Below are 20,132 nucleotides of genomic sequence, written 5' to 3'. Positions count from 1 at the left end.
AAATTTAGACACAGAGAGAGAAAGACTTGGGGAAGATGATGCGAAAGATATTGGAAGATTCAGCCCTCTGCAGGCCTGGGGGAGAGGCCTGATAGATCTTCCCCTCACAACCCTTAGAAGGAACTAAGCCAGCTGATACCTTGACTTTGAATTTAGCCTCCAGAACTGTGAGAAAATAAAGTTCTGTTGTTTAAGCCCCTCAGTTCGTGGTTCTTTGTTACAGCAGTCATAGCAAGTGTATGCACATACTTTCTGGGTGTTTCTTCCTACCAGCCCCCAGATCTGAGTAGGGGCTTGAGGGAACCCACCAACTGCTCCAGCTGAATGGTCAGAACTGACCCGTGAACTGAAACTTCTGGACGTTTTCCTTGGTGTCACCTTTGGCATTGTCCTTTCCCAAGGGCTGCTTTTGCTAAGACTCAGGTAGCCGATGAAACAGCAGTATTCCCTCTTCTTTCCTGCTTTTACCCCCAGCCTATTTTCCAAAGCTACTTTAAAGACATAACTGCCACAGAAAGTGCTTGCCAGGCGTTCAGCTCCCCAGAGTTCAGCGTTGGATGGCTCCAGTGTCTTTGAGGAAAATTAATAGGTGAGATCTGATTCTATCCTGGGACTCTGGCTCTTGGTTGTGGTGAGAACAGTCCAAAGTGGTCAAACCTGTAAAAGCAATTCCCCAAAATAGACAGGGTTTGTTTCTCCTCACACCAGTGCACACTCTTACACAGAAGGGGGCAGAGAAAATGTGTTCTCTATGAATCATTTTTTTAATAATTAAAAAAAATTCTTTTTCAGCCAGTCCAGGCTACTCTGTCATCTTTGAAGATGTTAGATGTGGGAAAGTGGCCAATTTTCTCCCTTTGTTCTGAGGCAGAACTGCAGTTAGTTCGTCAGGCCTGTGTCTTTGGCAGTGCCAGCAATGAGCTTCTGTATACTACGGTAAATGATGAGGTAATGTTGAAGAAAAATATTCAGCCATTATATTTTTAGTAATGGGTTTGCTAAATTGAAGATCTTGGGGGAACTAAGGCATTAAGATTTAAAAAAATGCACAGAGTAGATCCTTATTTATTAAATAATGAAGCAGTTTTCCTGTAAGGGGACTATGCCTGTTTTGAATGTAATTATAGGTTTGTCGGAAGTAGAACTGCTTGAGCTAACGGTGGTTTTTCCCCACAGATTTTTGTGCTTGGCACAAACTGCTGTGGTTGTTTGGGATTAGGTGATGTCCAGAGCACCATTGAACCTCGGAGACTGGATTCTTTAAGTGGCAAAAAAATCGCCTGCCTCAGCTATGGGAGTGGGCCACACATTGTCCTTGCAACAACAGGTAACCTAGGAACAGGGTAGAATTTTAGCCGTTGCTTCATTTGTTGAGGAGCAAGCCTGGGACCACCCCTTACACTGAGAACACACTCTTTGACTGGGCAGGGCTTTCTGCCTCTGCCCTGTGAACTCGTCTATGCTTTGGACTGTATGAAATATGAACATATCTGGATATCAGAGTAAGAAAAGGTAGCCGATGGAATCTAGCAGTTATTGGCACTTTGGTTATCAGAATGACAGTGCTGTAAGCCTACTTTAGGAGTGTAATTATTTTGCATTAGAATGCTGAACCTCACTTTGGACATTTTGAACTTGAGATTCTTGATCTACAAACAAAGAGATTAAAGCCAGATTCTAAGATCCCCTCTATCTCTTAACATTCTGTGATTCCGATGTTAAATAATGACTGATGGCTCTAGTTGGTGTCAGTAGTATAAGGACTTAAATATTCTCATGGCTTTTTCATGCATTCAGACTGATAAGACGTTATCATTAAAACATACCTTATTCCAAAAAGTTCATAAAATATATATACACGGTTTTATAAATAATTACAAAGTATGCGTCCATGTTCTGCTGCCCAGATCAAGAGATACAATCTTAGGATTACCCCCAAAGCCCTGAATATGTATTGTACTGCACAATAAGTAATATAATAAAGATTTAAAAAATTAACTGGGTAACCATTTATAAATAAGGAAGTTAAGATTCAGAGAATCTTACAGTCTTGAATTTCAATCTGGGTTGTTTTTTTTTTTTTCTCAGTAGCCTTTTCTCTGTTATTTATCAAAAACCTATCTTCCAGTTATTTTAATTGCATCCATTTAAATTTCATCTTGTTGCTTTGAGGCAGAATGTAGTTTAACTTTCCGAATGTTTTCTTTTACAAAATGAGTTTTGTGGAATAGGGAAGTTGATTATCTTTCACATGTGAATTTTTAGTTTCCATCTGTGGGAGTGTGTAATACATATACTTTCATATAATGAGTAGTTGTTTTGAAAGTCGGTTATGTTTCTTTTTATTTTCAGAAGGAGAAGTCTTTACCTGGGGTCATAATGCTTACAGTCAGCTGGGCAACGGGACAACTAATGCTGGTCTAGTTCCCTATCATATCTCTACTAATCTGTCAAACAAGCAAGTCATTGAAGTGGCCTGTGGGTCTTACCATTCTTTGGTGCTAACATCTGATGGAGAGGTGAGAATAGTCAGTCTAAATCTCACTGATCATAAGGTTTCAGTAAGATTATATAGATTCCTGTAGCAGACATGGAACTATGATCATTTAATTAAAATAACCACCAACCTCACATTCATCTTACTCTTGTTAGCAGTTCATAGTCATGGTGTTTATATCATGACATGTACCTGTATGTGGTAAGGATTTGTGTAGCTGCACAATGTTGAAGGATGTATTGTTACTTCTCTGTTGCTATACTCAAGGGGGTTATTAAAAAGAAAAATTCCCCAAATACTAGAAATTATGGCTGAGGCAAAATAGATCTTTTATAAGGATTATATGACATTTGATTATTGCTGTTTGTGTAGATAATGCCAATAACCTAATTTTATAAAGTAATATATTTTATGAGAATGCATCCTGTGAAACTTCCCTGTCTATGTTCTGAGAATTTATGGATATCAAGCACTTGGAGGGCAAAGATGAGGCCAGAAGTACCACTGAGACACTCTGTATATTAGCGTGTTTCATTTACTGATCTCTTCTTTCAAATAGGTATTTGCGTGGGGTTATAATAACTCCGGGCAGGTAGGGTCTGGATCAACAGCCAATCAGCCGATCCCGCGAAGAGTCACCGGCTGCTTACAGAGTAAAGTGGTTGTGAACATAGCCTGTGGGCAGATGTGCTCCATGGCAGTGGTGAACACCGGGGAGGTAAGAAAGGCATTTCACAGGTCACTTCAAAAAGCCCGTCTGCCTTCTCAGTGTCCTGCTGACCTCACGACAGAGGCCGTGACTGTTTTTCGGCTTTTATGGGCATCGCGTCTCTCGTTTTCTCTCAGGTCTTTGTCTGGGGCTACAATGGAAATGGGCAGTTGGGACTCGGCAGCAGTGGCAACCAGCCCACCCCCTGCAGGGTAGCAGCTCTCCAAGGCATTCGTGTCCAGCGGGTACGTCCCCTTGGGTTTATGTGTGCCTGTTTTTAAACCTACGGTGGCAGACATGCCAGTGTACTAAAAAAATCAGTCCTCTTAGCAGATGAAAAGTTGAGGTAGAAGTTAAAGTTCTTTTCCTGAATTTAGTTGTAATATTTATCAGAAAAATTTTATCTCCAACGCACTCTCACACGTAGCTCTTGGAATGTAAACTTTTATTGTCTTTTCCAAGGAAACTTTGGCAGTATGTATCAAGACCCTTAAAAATATTCATCCCCTTTGATCTGTAATTCTGCTCTTAGGGCATATATCCTAAGGCACCAAAGAGAAAGTGACTTAGAGAAGGTATAGTTCTTAGAGCAGACAAAACAAAAAAAAATGAAAGAAAAAGAAAACAATGGTAAATAATAGATGTTGCATAATTTATCCAATCAGACAGTAAGTTAATGGTTAAATAAGTGATATAAATCTCTATTAACAGAAATGATGCTTACAAGGGATTTTAATAGTGCTATATGCACTGTTGAGTAAAAAGATACAGGACTACTTATACAGTATGATCATTTTTAAAAAAGCTTTCAATGCATATTTCTATATATTTTTATAAATAAACAATCTTGACCTTGAGATGACTTTCATAATTATATTTTTCTGTATCTTTTTCACATTGAATTTATGTTTTACTTTCATAATAAAAAGAAAGTAATTCTTGAAAAAGAGAAGAGTCTATTTCTTATTTCTTTCACATGCCTTGATCTCTGTGAGCATGATGAATGCCACAGTAAAGGTGGCTGAACTGGACTCTGGTCACTGCAGGACTCATGTTGATCTCAATGCAGTTTTCACCACACGTGGGACCTAAGCTGCATCTGGAGGGGCATTGGCTAACTTTAGTGCCTGCCTCTCTGTCTGCCGTCTCCCCTTTTTCATTTTTGATTCTTAACCTGTCTTGTGGAAAGCGTGTTTCTCTCTGTTTGCGGCTTGAGTGGGTTTGGTTTTTCTCTTTCCAGGTTGCCTGTGGCTATGCACACACGTTAGTATTAACAGATGAAGGTCAAGTGTATGCTTGGGGCGCAAATTCTTACGGCCAGTTGGGTACTGGCAATAAAAGTAACCAGTCCTACCCTACCCCTGTCGTCGTGGAAAAGGACAGGTAATATGCATATTTTCAAAATGAATTCAGTGTTCTTCAGTGATTAAATAAAACTGAGGCATGATTCAGAATTACGGGCAATTTATTGCTAGTATTAAAATATTCCTGAACAAGACCATCCATTCCTTTTTAAAATTAGCTTTAGAATTTGGGGGAAGGTTGAGTGTACGTTAAATATTCTATTTTCGTCACCCATGTTTCATCTATACCTGTAATAGTTACTCTATACAAACTACAATGACTAGACCTCCAACAGCTTTTTGGCATTATTCTTCTCACTCAGAAATTTCCTTTCCCCCCATTCCCATTGTTCTCTGTTTCACGTTCCTAAGGAATTGATAACATTTGAGGTCTGTCTTCTGAGATTTAGGAAGATGAAAGTACCTCCGATGGGAGTATAATGCCATTCACCCAGCTGCTTATCAGATTTGCCAGTTGAAAAGGATAGGGCTGTTTCTCATGACCTCAGCTCCTAGGCTCTCACTATGGGGAAGAGCGAAATGGTTCTAAAATGAAAACTTCGTTTTGTGCACTTGTGTGCATGGTTGTGTTACTGAAGTGAAAGTTGCTCAGTCGTGTCTGACTCTTTGCAACCCCCTGGGACTGTAGCCTGCCAGGCCTGTCTGTCCATGGAATTCTCTGGGCCAGAAAACTAGTGTGGGTAGCTGTTCCCTGCTCCAGGGGATCTTTCCAACCCAGGAATCAAACCCAGGTTTCCTGCATTGCAGGTGGATTCTTTACCACCCGAGCCACCCGGGAAGCCCAAGAATACTGGAGTGGGTGGCCTATCCCTTTTACAGAGGATCTACCAACCCAGGAATCGAACTGCAAAGTTGTGATGAGTGATTAGCATAACCCCAGAGTTTTTTCCCCAAATTATCCTACTATTTTTGAAGGTCTCTTGAACTTCTCAACCATGGCCTTATCACTGCCTTTTCACTCTTCATTTCTTGACACAGAAGCATGGAACACGAACATTTCATCTTTTCTATTAAACCAGGGTTGAAATCATTGTAGAAATCAATATTGCTATTTTCATTTTTAGTGTACATATAAATTTCTACAATATCTGATTTTTAAATATATGGATAAGTTATTTTGCATTTGTATGCAGTTCTTTTCTGTATTTCTGTTGGAATATTTAACAGTGAAAATGAAGAACCAGTCATTTTCAGTCTCTTGATTTTCATTTGAGTATTGTCCTCCCTGCCCCCTCCCCGCCCCCCGCTGATCATATCATAAGACCCTAGACTCCTTAAGAACTGGGGAGGATGGAGAAGGAAATGGCAAGCCACTCCAGTATTCTTGCTTGGGCAATCCCCTGGACAGAGGAGCCTGGTGGGTAAGGGTTGCAAAAAGAGTCAAACTAGACTTAGTGACTAAACACCACAGGGAGACAGAGACTGGAGGCAGACGGGGCGAGGGCCATGTGTGCGGGCACCCCGGGATCACAGCAGGCACCCCTGTCCTGCATCTGCATCGGCCTCCTGCAGCCTGATGGCTGAGGGCCCTTAGAGGGCCACTGGCGGGGGTCTGCTGCTGAGCTCGGAAGTATACCTGGCATCACACCAGTGAGGGGGTCCACAGGAGGTGATCGGGATCTCCCCCTGCCCCATGCCTGCCCAGGACCAGGTGCTGGTTTCCAGTTGCTGCAGTGAACCATTCAAGCAGGAAAAAAAAGCACAAAAAAGAAGTGGGGAGGAGGGCAGGTACTGAAGGTCCTGTGCTGACAGGCACAGCAGATGCAAGCAGCCGTGTCACTCTTACTTCTCCTAGAGGTAGTTCAGAGCCACTCAGTAAAAGGAGAAGAGACAGTCTTGAGGCTTTGAATAATCACAAAAGTGCCTCAGGCAGCAAATCCAGTCACTTGGGACATTTAGTATTTAAACAACACAGCACAGAAGTGTGACAGGGCCAGAGTTAGCATGGATAGAAAAACAAGCTATATCTGCATGGCGCTTTACCATTTTCCTCATGCTTCCTCGCTTCATATAAAGTTGCACTCCTCTGTCCTTGGACTCATGGAATCGGCTGCCATGCGCCCACCTGCGATTTGCCCCACCTCATGCCACTGGTCCTGATGGGCTCAGAGCGAGTGTCGGGTCTTCTCACTGTAGTCACTCTGGGACGGACAGAATATAGGGCGACTCAGTGGGAGAAAGCCAGAGAGAGGAGACGCAGGCATGGGAGTTACGTGAGTGTCCAGATACCTGGCACTGGAGAGTTACCTGTTCCTTTCTTTTTAAAAAATCTTCACAACTTAAAAACATTTGTTTTTTTAAATTATATAGGTAAAAGTAGAAATTGCTAAACACGTCCATGCTTGATGTTGTCCACCTAAACATGATTTTGGCTAGAATATCAAGGATGAGTGTTTTGAATGAGATGTTCCTGCTTTTCTCAGTTTCCTGTGCTTGAATTTCGTGCAGTGATTTTGAGCTTGTGGGCTCTCTGTCACACGAATATTGCAAGGGAGGAACCTCTAGGTTTGCTAGGACTTGTTCTGCACCTCCCCGCCCTTTTCAGTGACTGAAGCTTTGCAGGAACATTATGACTTACCTTTCAGGAACTCCTGATTCTTGGGGCTCATTGTGGGGAGGCTGAGCTAATTAGAAAGAACAGGGTTGAACTCTGGCCGGGATGGAGCATCAGGTCTTGGTTGCGTGTTCCCAGAAGCGGAAAGTGAAAATCTGGCTGCGTGGTTTATTTGCTCAAATAACAACCCAAGAAAAACCTGATTAAAAAATTTTGTTTTCACAGAAGCCTATTTGTAATGAAGAATGCTAACATTTTATGTTCATAGAGAAGTGATTTTAATAGTTAAAATGATTCTCTTTAACTTAGTCATTCCTAGTCTTTCTGAATTTTCAATACTTTGATTTACCAGCATTTAAAGTTCCATAAAAAACATATTTTGGGTTAAATTGATTTCAAAACTCACTTTGCCTTGAATTTTTGTTAATTTGTAGCTTCTTGAGGTGTTAATAATTAGTAGTGTGTTGGCCTCACAGGACCAGAATTGAGAAGCACTGCTCTGGATCTTGTAATGGTCATGATTTCTTCTCTGTTATTCTTCTTCTTCACAAATTACCTTATTTTCGCTCTTGGCTGTTTTCTGTTTTGCATTCTCTCACTCTCTGCTGTTTCAGTTCTAGTACCTCTTAGCCATTAAGCCATGCCATTGTGGTGGATCTAGTTTTATTGAGGTGACACCAAATCCATGTATTTTCAACATATAGTAATTTTTTTTCCAGTAAAAATGGCTGGCTACAAAATAAAGTATGCAGTACTCCAGACCTCCTGGGCTTCCCTGGTGGCTCAGCAGTAAAGAATTCACCTGCCAATGCAGGAGACATGGGTTTTATCCCTAGGTCAGGAAGATTCCCCTGGAGAAGGAAATGGCAACCTACTCCAGTATTCTTGCCTGGAAAATCACATGAACAGAGGAGCATGGCACGCTAGTCTGTGGGGTCACAAAAGTGTCAGACACGACTTAGAGACTAAACAACAGCAATGCCAGACCTCCTGACAGTAAACCTTAGCTCAGTTTATCGTCCACTGCATGTATGACTGGACAGTTTGAACTTCCATGTTTGCTTCTTGGTATGAATCAGACGAAGGACAGATGACCTCAGACAAAGGCAGGGCACTTTGGCAGGTGCTGGAGTCCCAAGCCCAGACCTGAAGGTTCCCTTAAACTTTCTCCCTTCTCGTTGCTGCAGCAGCTGGTGCTGTCAGCCAAGCCCAAGCCCCACCCCTGACTTCCCTAGTGGCACTGGGTGCTCCAGGTAAACGCCCTAGCCATGCTCAGGGAGGGCCAGCCTTCCCAGCTTCTCTGTATCTTTAACCCCTGACTGTGGAAGCAGCATCCTGCCTCCTCGAATGAATGGCAGAGGCTGCTCCCCATTTTTGGAGGGTCATGGTAAGCATTTCCAAAGTGAATGTAGGAGTGAAGTTATTTTGGTTTTCTGGTGTTGGGTAGTTTAGCACACAAGTTCACGATTGTGTTCCAGTCAGTTACATTTTTCATGGAACGTTCGTTATCAGGGAAAAGAGAGGTCCACCAAAGAACATTCCTGACCGAGGACTTTGTGCCTAGTGACATTGAGAGGCAGTGAGTACTTTCTGTTTGTTCAAACAGAGGGTATGTGGGCAAAGATGATATGACAAAAAGCTGGCCATAGATGGTAGGCAAATTATAGGAGGCCTTAAGGACACGTGTCTGGATTTTTGTCTTGTGGGAAGTCAGTGACAGGTTTGAAAGGAGTCATGAGAATGGGTTTTCAAGAGAATCATGAACTTGACAGCACTGTGCGATTTAGGTCAGAAGAGAGAGAAAGTCTAAGACAGGGAGACCGGTCTGGGTATAGGGTGTGCTTGATGAGGCTCTGACAAGTGGGAGATATTACAAAGAAAGAATTTGTTGTCATTTTGCCAACTGGATATTCTGAAGAAAGTGCTAAGTGAGGAGGGAGGAGAAGTCAGAGATGACCCTAAAGTTCTGGGAATGCTGGTACCATTGCCCGAGGCAGAATCAAGATGCCACCTCACTTGGGGTAAGATACTATTTTAAGTCTGTGTGGTGGCTTGGTCTTAGAGAAGACAATTAGTTTGAAGTCAACAAAACAGTGGTTTCCATTAGGAAGTGTGCTGAGAACTATCTGCCTGTCAGCCATGAACTTACTGACGTCAGGTCTAACATGTTTGGTCCCAGAAAACTGTTCTCTGGGGCTCTAGATGATACCATTCAGTGAGTCAGAACTACTGCACTTACTGCGTGCAGAGTGAGTTGGGGTGCCCCATAGCATGCTCCATGGAACCCTAAAATTGGTGAAGTTTTGATAAAAATGTTTATTGACCCTGGGTGGAGATGCCCCTCATCTTTTTGATTTGCTTTCGTAAGCAATGTTTTAAGAAAAAATTAAATTACCTTTTTTTTTTTTTTGGTCTTTTAGTCTCTGTTCCCTTGGCTTGTACTTCAGTTTCAAAATAGGTGCATATTTTTATTGGCCTACTGGCTAGAAGTGGTAACAAGAAGACCTTCATGATGTATAAGTGCTTAAATGAGACATTGCTTAAATGTAGATAATGGTTTGGTCCCTAAAAATTTACAAGTTTAGGCTTAATGAAGAGTTTGTTTTTTTTTAATCAGTTAATGCTAAGGGAAGGAAAAATCGACTTGTTTCTTCTCCTGTTTACTTGGTGTGTGTTTGTGAACTAGAATTATAGAGATTGCAGCCTGCCACTCAGCGCACACATCGGCTGCCAAGACACAGGGCGGCCACGTGTACATGTGGGGCCAGTGCCGTGGCCAGTCGGTGACCCTGCCACACCTCACACACTTCTCCTCCACCGATGACGTGTTCGCCTGCTTCGCCACGCCTGCCGTCACGTGGCGCCTCCTGTCTGTGGGTGAGCTGTCTGTCGGGTGATGGCCTGAGAGCTAGGAAGAAAACTCTGGTGCTGTTGTTTTTCAATAGTGAGGACTTTTGTTAAGTGTGGTATCAGGCAATTCACTTCCCTCTCACAGGCTCCTATGAAAGAGAGCTCACCAGACCAATTCATTTTCCTTAAAAGTATCAGAAATCTCATACTAAAATTCAAAGAACTTCGGATGGCTTTTTGATGTGACTGGGAAACCGTGGCTTTTATTTTTAGCGGGTATATTTACTCAAGCTTTCAACATGTTTATTTAGTGAGGTGGTTGGGGCTTTAGTTATTTTGCCAGATTTACAAGCAGATGTGTCTGAGGTTCTTAAAACGATTGCAGCAGCGGGAAATCTGTATTTAGGGAAAAAAGCACACTGCTTAGTTGGTCAGTTATTTTGGGAAATTGGTATTTTCATGAGTGTGAGCAAAGTGATGCTATATTTGGCCTGCATTTTCATTGGAAAACACTGGTGTCATTCCCTTAGAACCTGACGACCACCTCACAGTGGCCGAGTCCCTGAAGAGGGAATTTGACAACCCCAACACTGCAGACCTGAAATTTCTGGTGGATGGAAAGTACATTTATGTGCATAAAGTCCTTCTCAAAATCAGGTAAGGCATCATTTGAGAATTGAAATAAATATGTTTGTTATTTTCTAGTTGCAAAGACCTATGTCAGGCACTTCAGTGATTCTGAAAAAATGTGAGGCTCTTTTCGCCCTTATGAGCAGACGGTACAGCAGGGAAAACACATTATATGTGAAACAAGAAATCACAGAAGCCGTGGTATGCAGTGGGTGGGGTGTGGTGCAGGGCAGGCACAGTTGGCTTCCTCAGAGACTCTGTAGACAGCTTGTCCACCTTGGCACCGGAGAGCAGCCATCTAGCCAGCGGTGAACATCTATTGAGCCTTGTTGGGGCTGCTTGCCCTAAGTGAACCTCCCTGCCCAGGAGCTGAGTGCAGCCCATGAGAGTCACTCTCCTTAGTCAGCTGTGGGATACCACAGGTTTAGACCTCGAAAAAAGACAAGAGCAGCAAGGTTTGGGGTAAAACTAACAGGCAGACTTTTAAAAATTCACTTTTATTAATAGGTAGTTTTTGAGCATCCATTTAAAATGTGCAGCCTGAGGCGTTTTGACATGTGTATATTCTCTGGAAACCACCATTCCACACCAGGATACAGAACGTTGGCATCGCCCCTCTCCAAGATCCCTCAGGCCCTGGCCCTGGGGCAAGCCCTGGTCTTCTTTCTGTCAGTATAGATTAGTTAGCGTTTTCTAGAAGTTGATGTAAATGTAATGATACAGTACGTATTCTTCTCTGACTGTCTTCTTTGTTCTAGCCTAATGATTTTGAAATTCATTTTGTTGTTATGTAACAGATATCCAGATCCTCCTGCAGTGAATCACACACAGTATAGTATTTCAGTCTCAAGTTCGCTTCTTAGTGAGGCCAGGCTGTGCAGTGTTTGCTCACTTCTCCTGTTGTCCGTAAACCTTCATAAAAATGAGGAGGTTGTGGTTTGTTAGGGCTGTTGTAACAAAGTTCTGTAGACTGATTGGTTTCAGTAACAGAAATTTATTCTCTTATGGTTTTGGAGGCTAGAAATTCAAGATCTTGTTGAATGAATTGGGTTGTTCCCTCCTCCGTCCCACCTTCTGGTGGTTTGCTGCCAGTTCTTTTGCCCTCCTTGCCTTATGGCAGCATAACTCCAGTCTTCACGTGGCTTTCTCCCTGTGTCAAAACCCCCCTTTTTATAAGGACACCAGTCATGTCAGTTTAGGGCCCACCCTAATGACCTCCTTTTAATTTGATCCCTTCTCCAAATACGGTTATATTCTGAGGTTAGGACTTCAGTCTGTCAATTTGGGGATTCAATTCAACCCATAACAGGAGGAGAAGAAACAAAATTACTCAGAATTTTTAAAAATAAAGCCACCTGATTTCTATAAATGCTGCTCCGTGGACATGGTGTGGGAGGGACCCATCTGTGGCCACAGAGGCGGCCGCCCCACAGCAGGCTAGCATTTGCAGCCTCCTCCAATAAACCACTGTTTGCAGACTTCTGGCCAGCAGAGGAAGCGAGGGGCCCAGGCCAGGACATGAAGGCGTGTGGTGTGCGTTTTTCCTCTCTGCATGGTAGTTGTTTCCTCTTAACCACTACGAGCACGTGCTCCTCGGGAAGGTTATCGGCTCTTGCCCAGAAGCCAGGACCTGACATCTTTCTTCCTTCAGGTGTGAGCATTTTCGCTCTTCATTGGAAGACAATGAGGATGATATTGTAGAAATGAGTGAATTTTCGTATCCTGTTTACCGAGCCTTCCTGGAGTACCTGTACACAGACAGCATCAGCCTGTCCCCCGAGGAGGCAGTAGGTAATTCCCACCAGACTTGACCAAGAGTTTGGCAAAAAGGTGGTTTGTGTAGAGCCTGAAAGGAAGTCTCTATGAGGGTAGTCACAAAAGTAGTTCTGTTTTTGTGTGCTGAACCCAAGCTCTCTTTCCTTCTTCCCACCTCATACAAAGGTTGACTTGATGGATAAAATGAGAGGTGGGTGAATTATCAACCCGTCGACACTGTGGGGTGGGTGCCATTCCTCCTGAATTGCTAGACACCGTACACAACTTTTTAGTTTCCACAACCTGCTGCCTTCAAGATATTTACATTATAAAAATGGTAAGATGCATGTAATAAGCCCTGCTGGCCTCCGTAACTGACTGTCTCTTTGGGACGGATTGCCGTGGTCCAGCGCCTCACGGCACTTCAGGGCTACTGACGTTAAGAAAGCAACACAGGGCGTCCATTTGGGCACAGGGTGAGACACATACTCACTTTCAGCTTACAGCAGTCAGTATCGTTGGCCAGTGGGACAGAAGAATTAAAGAATTGCTTCTGTAAGGAACCAAAGAGTTTAACCCTCAAATTTTTAAATTCGGTATTCATTTTACATGTGTAAAGCCAGTAACACTTTTTACCAGATCAGCGTTTAATTTTCCTTGGGTGAACAGAAGTCTGATTTCTGAAGTTTTCTAGTTTTCCTTCCTTTCTCCCACAGTGCTGGAGGGCCAGGGCCCACGGTGTGCCATGCTCCCCTTGGCACCTGTGAGGGAGACAGACCAAACCCTGCCCCGTGGAGCTGGTGCTCAGGGGCGGGAGGCCAGCCAGTAACAAGAAATCAAAGTGGTCAGTCAGGTCAGGGAAAGCCTCCGTGAGGAAGTGTGCTGAGCAGAGACCAGGGGGAAAGCAAGCAGACACCCAGGCGCAGAGCATGCTAAACGAGAGATGGTGTGACGGTCTGAGACAGGAGCACGGAGAGTGCCTGGAAGAGGAGGAGGGGGAGAGAGTGAGAGATGGGCAGTGGCGGTAACTGAGGCCAGGCAGCTGGGTCTGGCCAAGACCAGATGCGGCCTTGGAGGTCGCGGTGAAGGGCTCGAGTTTTAGTCTTGATGTGATAGACAGCCTTGGAAGATTTTGACAATGGGGGTTGTGTATTTAGTTTTTGCTTTAATAGTAAAATGGAAAAAGGAAGTGGCTTAAACGAGGTGGTTTCTCTGTCTGTCACCCAGGGACACAGTGCAAGGCATCCTTACGTGTGGCCCCTGGATTCATGGCCACGGCCACATCTGCACTGCAGACAGTGGGACAGAGGAAGGGACAGTGGCGAGGTGCCAGGGCAGACCCTGGTGTCTGTAGAGGAAGTCCCACTTCTTTTAAACCAGGGACCAGAGATGACCAAGGCCTTAATTAGCTGCATAGGAAGTTGCAGGGAGTGGTCACTTCTAGATGGCCATGGCTCGGCCACATAGTCTAGGATTTGGGGAGAAAAGGAGGATGGGTTTGTGTATTTTATGGAGGGAGGAGGCACCCGCAGCTTTGACTCCAGGAGTGAAAAGATGAGGAACTGTAATGGTTGAGATGTCAGGTGGTGGTGCCTTGGGTTAAGGTGGTCTAGCGTGGAGGTGCTGAAAGAGATCAGAGTCTGGACACATCTTACATAGCGAGCTGACGGAATCTGTTGGCGGTGGTTGTGGGGTGTGAGGGAAAGAGAAGGATGGGGTATTTGGCCTGAGTGTGGAGAGCACCAGGTTTTGCTCTGGAGTTTGAAAAATCAAACGAGTTTGAGCTGCCTTTTAGACATCTGTGTGGCAGGTTTTCTATAGGCCCCTGGGCAAGAGTCTAAAGGAGGCCTACATACCACATGTCTAAAAATTGAAAGTTATGTGTCAAGCTAAAAGCATCAGATAAAATGTGTTAAATCCTCATACCTTGAAAAATACATCTTCATTAAGAACTGAGAGGCCAGGGTGGCATTTCATCTGGAATTTAGAGTGGTAGGTCTCTTGGAGTTCTGTGCTAGGACACCACTGCACAAGAAGTCAGGCCCCTGGCCTCCAGCTTGGGATCTGCCGTCTTTGTTTACCCACCACCAGCTACCTCCTGCACCATAAGAGGTGTGCGGGCACCCAGCCTGCATCTCCACGCTCCGTCCATCCCGCCCTGGCCACCCCTTGGGACTGGGGTTCTGTACCTTGGTGACAGGGTCAAGGGGAGGAAACACTTGCGTGTGTGGCCTCAGGGCTGATTAGGCAGGGAGTCCCAGGGTCCCTGGGGGCTCAGACGGTAAAGAATCCACTTGCAATGCAGGAGACCCGGGTTTGATCCCTGGGTCAGGAAGATCCACTGGAGCAGGAAATGGCTACTCACTCTAGTATTCTTGCCTGAAGAATTCCATGGACAGAGGAGCCTGGCGGGCTGTAGTCCACAGGAGCGCAGAGTCGGACATGACTGAGCAGCTAGCACTTTCACACTTTGCCAGAGTCCCGGGTGCACGAAGTGTGGTCTAGGAGCGGGCACGTGGCTCACTGGCCACTGTGGAGAGGGGCTGCCTGGACCAGGTGCAGAGCTGGGCCCTCCTGAGCGGCAGATCCAGCCAGTACCTGTGAGCACACGCATATGTGAGTCTGGTGCCTGGGGTGTGGGGAGCTGTCGATGTGAATCTGAGAGTTGTTGAGAACTGACTAGAAACAATCAGGTCATTCGCAGCTCTCAAGATTTCAAAAGATTTCAGTTTGTTTTCCCCAGTGGGCCATAGGCCTTTCTTCTATGATAATATTTGTCATGTTACAATGAAAGCAAGTTTCCAACTAAAATCTACCACATTGTGTAAAACTTACTGTACGGTTGAAGAAATCCTGGCTCTGTGTCCTTTGGGCCCTCTATGCAGTACCTTCCATGAAAAGGTTATCTTGAAGTAAGCATGACAACAGTCGAGTCAGGATTCAGCTGGCTTTTGATCAGGTGGCAACCAGGACTGAATTGGACCTAGCAAGTGTTCCATTCTTCTCAGGGTGTAGGATGCTGAGCCCATGGCGTGGGTCCCATTCATGCAGGGGTGGAGGGGACTCTCACAGTATCTCTAGCTGAGTGACATAACTCGAGTGCCGCTCACTTCACCAGTGACATACTTTATGCTAATTAACAAATCCTCAAATGGAGATTTAAATAACCATAATTGAAGCCATTTGACAAGGGTCTTTCAAATACTAACTGACTGACCATTCTTTTTTTTTTTTTGGCTGCATTGCGCAGCATGTTGGATCTTAGTTCCCTGACTTGGAATTGGACCCTTGCCCCCTGCAGTCGAAGCTTGGAGCCTTAGGCACTGGATCACCAGGGAAATCCCCTGACTGACCATTCTTGATTAGAGTGCTTTTCATAGTATCCCTTGTGTGCATGTTCAGTCACTCAGTTGTGTACAACTCTTGGCGACCCTGTGGACTGTGGTCCTCCAGGCTCCTCTGTCCATGGGATTTCAGGCAAGAATACTGGAGTGGGTTGCCATTTCCTTCTCCAGCAGTTAAACATCTAAATCACTCTATGTTGTATTATTTGAAAGTAGATGACAGATAATATAACAAGAATCATCAGGTTTTTACCAGATAGTATTAAAACTGTGAGGCTGGAGATCATTTAGGGAAATAGGTAAAATAAGAGTCTGAATATTGAACTCTGGGGCAATCGAGTACTCAGAAGTCAGGAAAAATGGTCCAGCCACGAGACTGAAGAGTAACTTCTGAAGGAAAAGAAAACCTGAGCAAGTGTTTGAAGAAGCTGGGTGCTCTCACAGCACGTGTGAATGCTGCTGGAGAAGGTGCTGATGCTTCAGGGGGAGGGATGACCAGAGGAAAAGACCCAAGCCGTTTTCACCTGCTGCTTCTTTCCCCACAGCTACTTATTTGTGTGTTGCATTTGCTCAGTGCAGCTGTGTTCTTAGATTGAGCCACACACTCAGAGTGTGTAAGTCAGCCTAAGCTTCAATTCCCACACCCCTTCGCTGAGGATTATATTGGGTTGGCCAAAAAGTTCGTTTGGGGTTTTCCATACAATGTTACAGGCAAATCTGAACAGAAAGTTCTGGCCAACACAGTATTTAAAATAATCTCTGATGGGTTGAGTGAGTTTAAATCAGGATACTTGAGATCACTCCCCTAATAAACATCTCTTTCTACCAGGATTGCTTGATTTGGCTACATTTTATAGAGAAAATCGTTTGAAAAAACTCTGCCAACAAACTATCAAGCAAGGAATCTGCGAGGAGAATGCCATCGCGCTGCTGTCGGCTGCTGTGAAGTATGAAGCTCAGGTAAGAAAAGCATCCTTTCAACAAGCTCACCTTCTGGAAGAAACAGCTATCTACTTCACGCCTTGCACTGAAAGTCTGCTTAAAGATTTAATTTAAATAAAGTACTAAAAGAAAAAATATATAAGGGAATTTTTATATAAAGTTAGGATGGACCTCAAAGGCAGAAACCATGAAGGAAAGGATTGATAGATCTGATCTCAAAAAATTAAAATGTTTACATACACACACACACACACAAATAGAAAGTAAATGACACTGGAAAAAATATCTTTAACAGTGAAGCAAGTTTACCATCAGTTCAGTTCAGTCACTCAGTCATGTCCGACTCTGCGACCCCATGAATCGAAGCACGCCAGGCCTCCCTGTCCATCACCAACTCTTAGAGTTCACCCAGATCATGTGCATCAAGTTGTTGATGTCATCCAGCCATCTCATCCTCTCTCGTCCCCTTCTCCTCCTGCCCCCAGTCCCTCCCAGCATCAGGGTCTTTTCCAGTGACTCAACTCTTTGCATCAGGTGGCCAAACTATTGGAGTTTCAGCTTCAACATCAGTCCTTCCAATGAACACCCAGGACTGATCTCCTTTAGGATGGATGGATTGGATCTCCTTGTAGTCCAAGGGCCTCGCAAGAGTCTTCTCCAACACCACAGTTCAAAAGCATCAATTCTTCGGTGCTGTTTTCTTCACGGTCCAAGTCTCACACCCATACATGACCACTGGAAAAAACATAGCCTTGACTAGATGGACCTTTGTTGGCAAAGTAATATCTCTGCTTTTGAATATGCTATCTAGGTTGGTCATAACTTTCCTTCCAAGGAGTAAGCATCTTTTAATTTCATGGCTGCAATCACCATCTGCAGTGATTTTGGAGCCCAAAAAAATAAAGTCTGACACTATTTCCACTGTTTCCCCATCTATTTCCCAAGAAGTGATGGGACCAGATGCCATGATCTTAGTTTTTGAATGTTGAACTTTAAGCCAACTTTTTCACTCTCCTCTTTCACTTTCATCAAGAGGCTTTTTAGTTCCTCTTCACTTTCTGCCATAGTTAATGTATAATTCTCTAAATGATAATATGAGCAGTTTGATGGAAAAAAATGGACCAAATGGATTTATGAACAAATGAAAACTAAGAATGAAAATAAAGTATAATTTTTCAGTTGTCAATAGGGAAATCTATTTTTAGAAATAGTACAGGCTCAGGATAATGGGTATTCTCCTAAATTGCTGAGGACAATGCAAATTAGTGTAATCAGTTGGGACAGTTTGGTATAATATGCAATAAAAGCTTTAAAAATTTAATTCTTTAAGGAATTCACTTGTAGAAAGTTATCTTAATGGCTAACAAACACATGAAAAGATGCTCAACATCACTCATTATCAGAGAAATGCAAATCAAAACCACTATGAGGTACCATTTCACACCAGTCAGAATGGCTGCGATCCAAAAGTCTACAAATAATAAATGCTGGAGAGGGTGTGGAGAAAAGGGAACCCTTTTACACTGTTGGTGGGAATGCAAACTAGTACAGCCACTATGGAGAACAGTGTGGAGATTCCTTAAAAAAACTGGAAATAGAACTGCCTTATGATCCAGCAACCCCACTGCTGGGCATACACACTGAGGAAACCAGAAGGGAAAGAGACACGTGTACCCCAATGTTCATCGCAGCACTGTTTATAATAGCCAAGACATGGAAGCAACCTAGGTGTCCATCAGCAGATGAATGGATAAGAAAGCTGTGGTACATATACACAATGGAGTATTACTCAGCCATTAAAAAGAATTCATTTGAATCAGTTCTAATGAGGTGGATGAAACTGGAGCCTATTATACAGAGTGAAGTAAGCCAGAAGGAAAAACATAAATACAGTATACTAACGCATATATATGGAATTTAGAAAGATGGTAACAATAACCCAGTGTACGAGACAGCAAAAGAGACACTGATGTATAGAACAGTCTTATGGACTCTGTGGGAGAGGGAGAGGGTGGGAAGATTTGGGAGAATGGCAATGAAACATGTAAAATATCATGTAGGAAACGAGTTGCCAGTCCAGGTTCGATGCATGATGCTGGATGCTTGGGGCTGGTGCACTGGGACGGCCCAGAGGGATGGTATGGGGAGGGAGGAGGGAGGAGGGTTCGGGATGGGGAACACATGTATACCTGTGGCGGATTCATTTTGATATTTGGCAAAACTAATACAATTATGTAAAGTTTAAAAATAAAATTAGAGAAAAAAAAAAAGTTATCTTAAGTAATCATGGATTCAAAGATTTAGCTTCAAAGACATTTCCTGCAGTGTTGTTTATAATTTTAAAAAATTTAAAAAATTCAGCATAAATATATCAGTTCTCAGTTCAGTTGCTCAGTTGTTTCTGACTCTTTGCAACCCCATGGACTGCAGCATGCCAGGCCTCCCTGTTCATCACCAACTCCCAGAGTTACTCAAACTCATGTCCATCAAGTCAGGGTTGCCATCCAACCATCTCATCCTCTGTCATCCCCTTCTCCTCCTGCCTTCAATCTTTCCCAGCATCAGGGTCTTTTCCAATAAGTCAAGTCTTTGCATCAGGTGGCCAAAGGGTTGGAGCTTCAGCTTCAGCATCAGTCCTTCCAATGAATATTCAGGACTGATTTCCTTTAGGACTGATCTCCTTGCAGTCCAAAAGAGCCTTCTCCAACACCATAAACACAGCATAAAGGTAGGAGAAAATTGTTTAAAAAATGGTATAGTCTTTGGGGTCACAAAGAGTTGGACACAACTTAGCAACTGAACAACAACCTCAGATATGCAGATGACACTACCCTTATGGCAGAAAGTGAAGAACTAAAGAGCCTCTTGATGAAAGTGAAAGAGGAGAGTGAAAAAGTTGGCTTAAAGCTCAACATTCATAAAACTGAGATCATGGCATCTGGTCCCATCACTTCATGGCAAATAGATGGAGAAACAGTGGAAACAGTGGCAGACTTTATTTTGGGGGGCTTCAAAATCACTGCAGATGGTGATTGCAGCCATGAAATTAAAAGACGCTTACTCCTTGGAAGAAAAGTTATGACCAACCTAGATAGCATATTGAAAAGCAGAGATACTACTTTGCCAACAAAGATCTGTCTAGTCAAGGCTGATTTTTCCAGTAGTCGTGTACGGATGTGAGAGTTGGACTATAAAGAAAGCTGAGCGCCAAAGAATTGATGCTTTTGAACTGTGGTATTGGAGAAGACTCTTGAGTCCCTTGGACTGCAGGGAGATTCAGCCAGTCCATCCTAAAGGAGATCAGTCCTGGGTGTTCATTGGAAGGACTGCTGTTGAAGCTGAAACTCCAATACTTTAGCCACCTGATGCAAAGAGCTGACTCATTTGAAAAGACCCTGATGCTGGGAAAGATTGAAGGCAGGAGGAGTAGGGGACAACAGAGGATGAGACAGTTGGATGGCATTACCGACTCAATGGACATGAGTCT

The 20,132-nt window shown here is 43.7% G+C and overlaps 1 protein-coding gene across 11 annotated transcripts in view; it reads left to right on the top strand.

Moving 5' to 3' along the window:
- The window catches only part of RCBTB2 (RCC1 and BTB domain containing protein 2), a 43,484-nt gene that overhangs the window by 19,319 nt on the left and 4,033 nt on the right, over positions 1-20,132 (top strand). For 9 of the 11 annotated variants that reach the window (XM_070380312.1, XM_070380308.1, XM_070380307.1 and 6 more), the window contains 10 exons: positions 793-948; positions 1,177-1,327; positions 2,353-2,519; positions 3,057-3,215; positions 3,344-3,451; positions 4,447-4,589; positions 9,811-10,001; positions 10,505-10,631; positions 12,256-12,395; positions 16,533-16,663. In XM_070380312.1, coding sequence (XP_070236413.1) covers positions 823-948; positions 1,177-1,327; positions 2,353-2,519; positions 3,057-3,215; positions 3,344-3,451; positions 4,447-4,589; positions 9,811-10,001; positions 10,505-10,631; positions 12,256-12,395; positions 16,533-16,663 — 1,443 coding nt within the window. In that variant the 5' untranslated portion in view covers positions 793-822. Of the gene's footprint in view, positions 1-474; positions 590-792; positions 949-1,176; positions 1,328-2,352; positions 2,520-3,056; positions 3,216-3,343; positions 3,452-4,446; positions 4,590-9,810; positions 10,002-10,504; positions 10,632-12,255; positions 12,396-16,532; positions 16,664-20,132 lie in introns of all 11 variants that reach the window. The other 2 variants (XM_070380310.1, XM_070380311.1) reach the window with 1 other exon arrangement.

The sequence above is a fragment of the Bos mutus genome, chromosome 12 (assembly GCF_027580195.1).
Source record: "Bos mutus isolate GX-2022 chromosome 12, NWIPB_WYAK_1.1, whole genome shotgun sequence".
NCBI classification, from domain to species: domain Eukaryota; kingdom Metazoa; phylum Chordata; class Mammalia; order Artiodactyla; family Bovidae; genus Bos; species Bos mutus.
The sequence above is the reverse complement of the archived record's forward strand: the minus strand, read 5'-3'. Positions and strand labels throughout refer to the sequence as shown.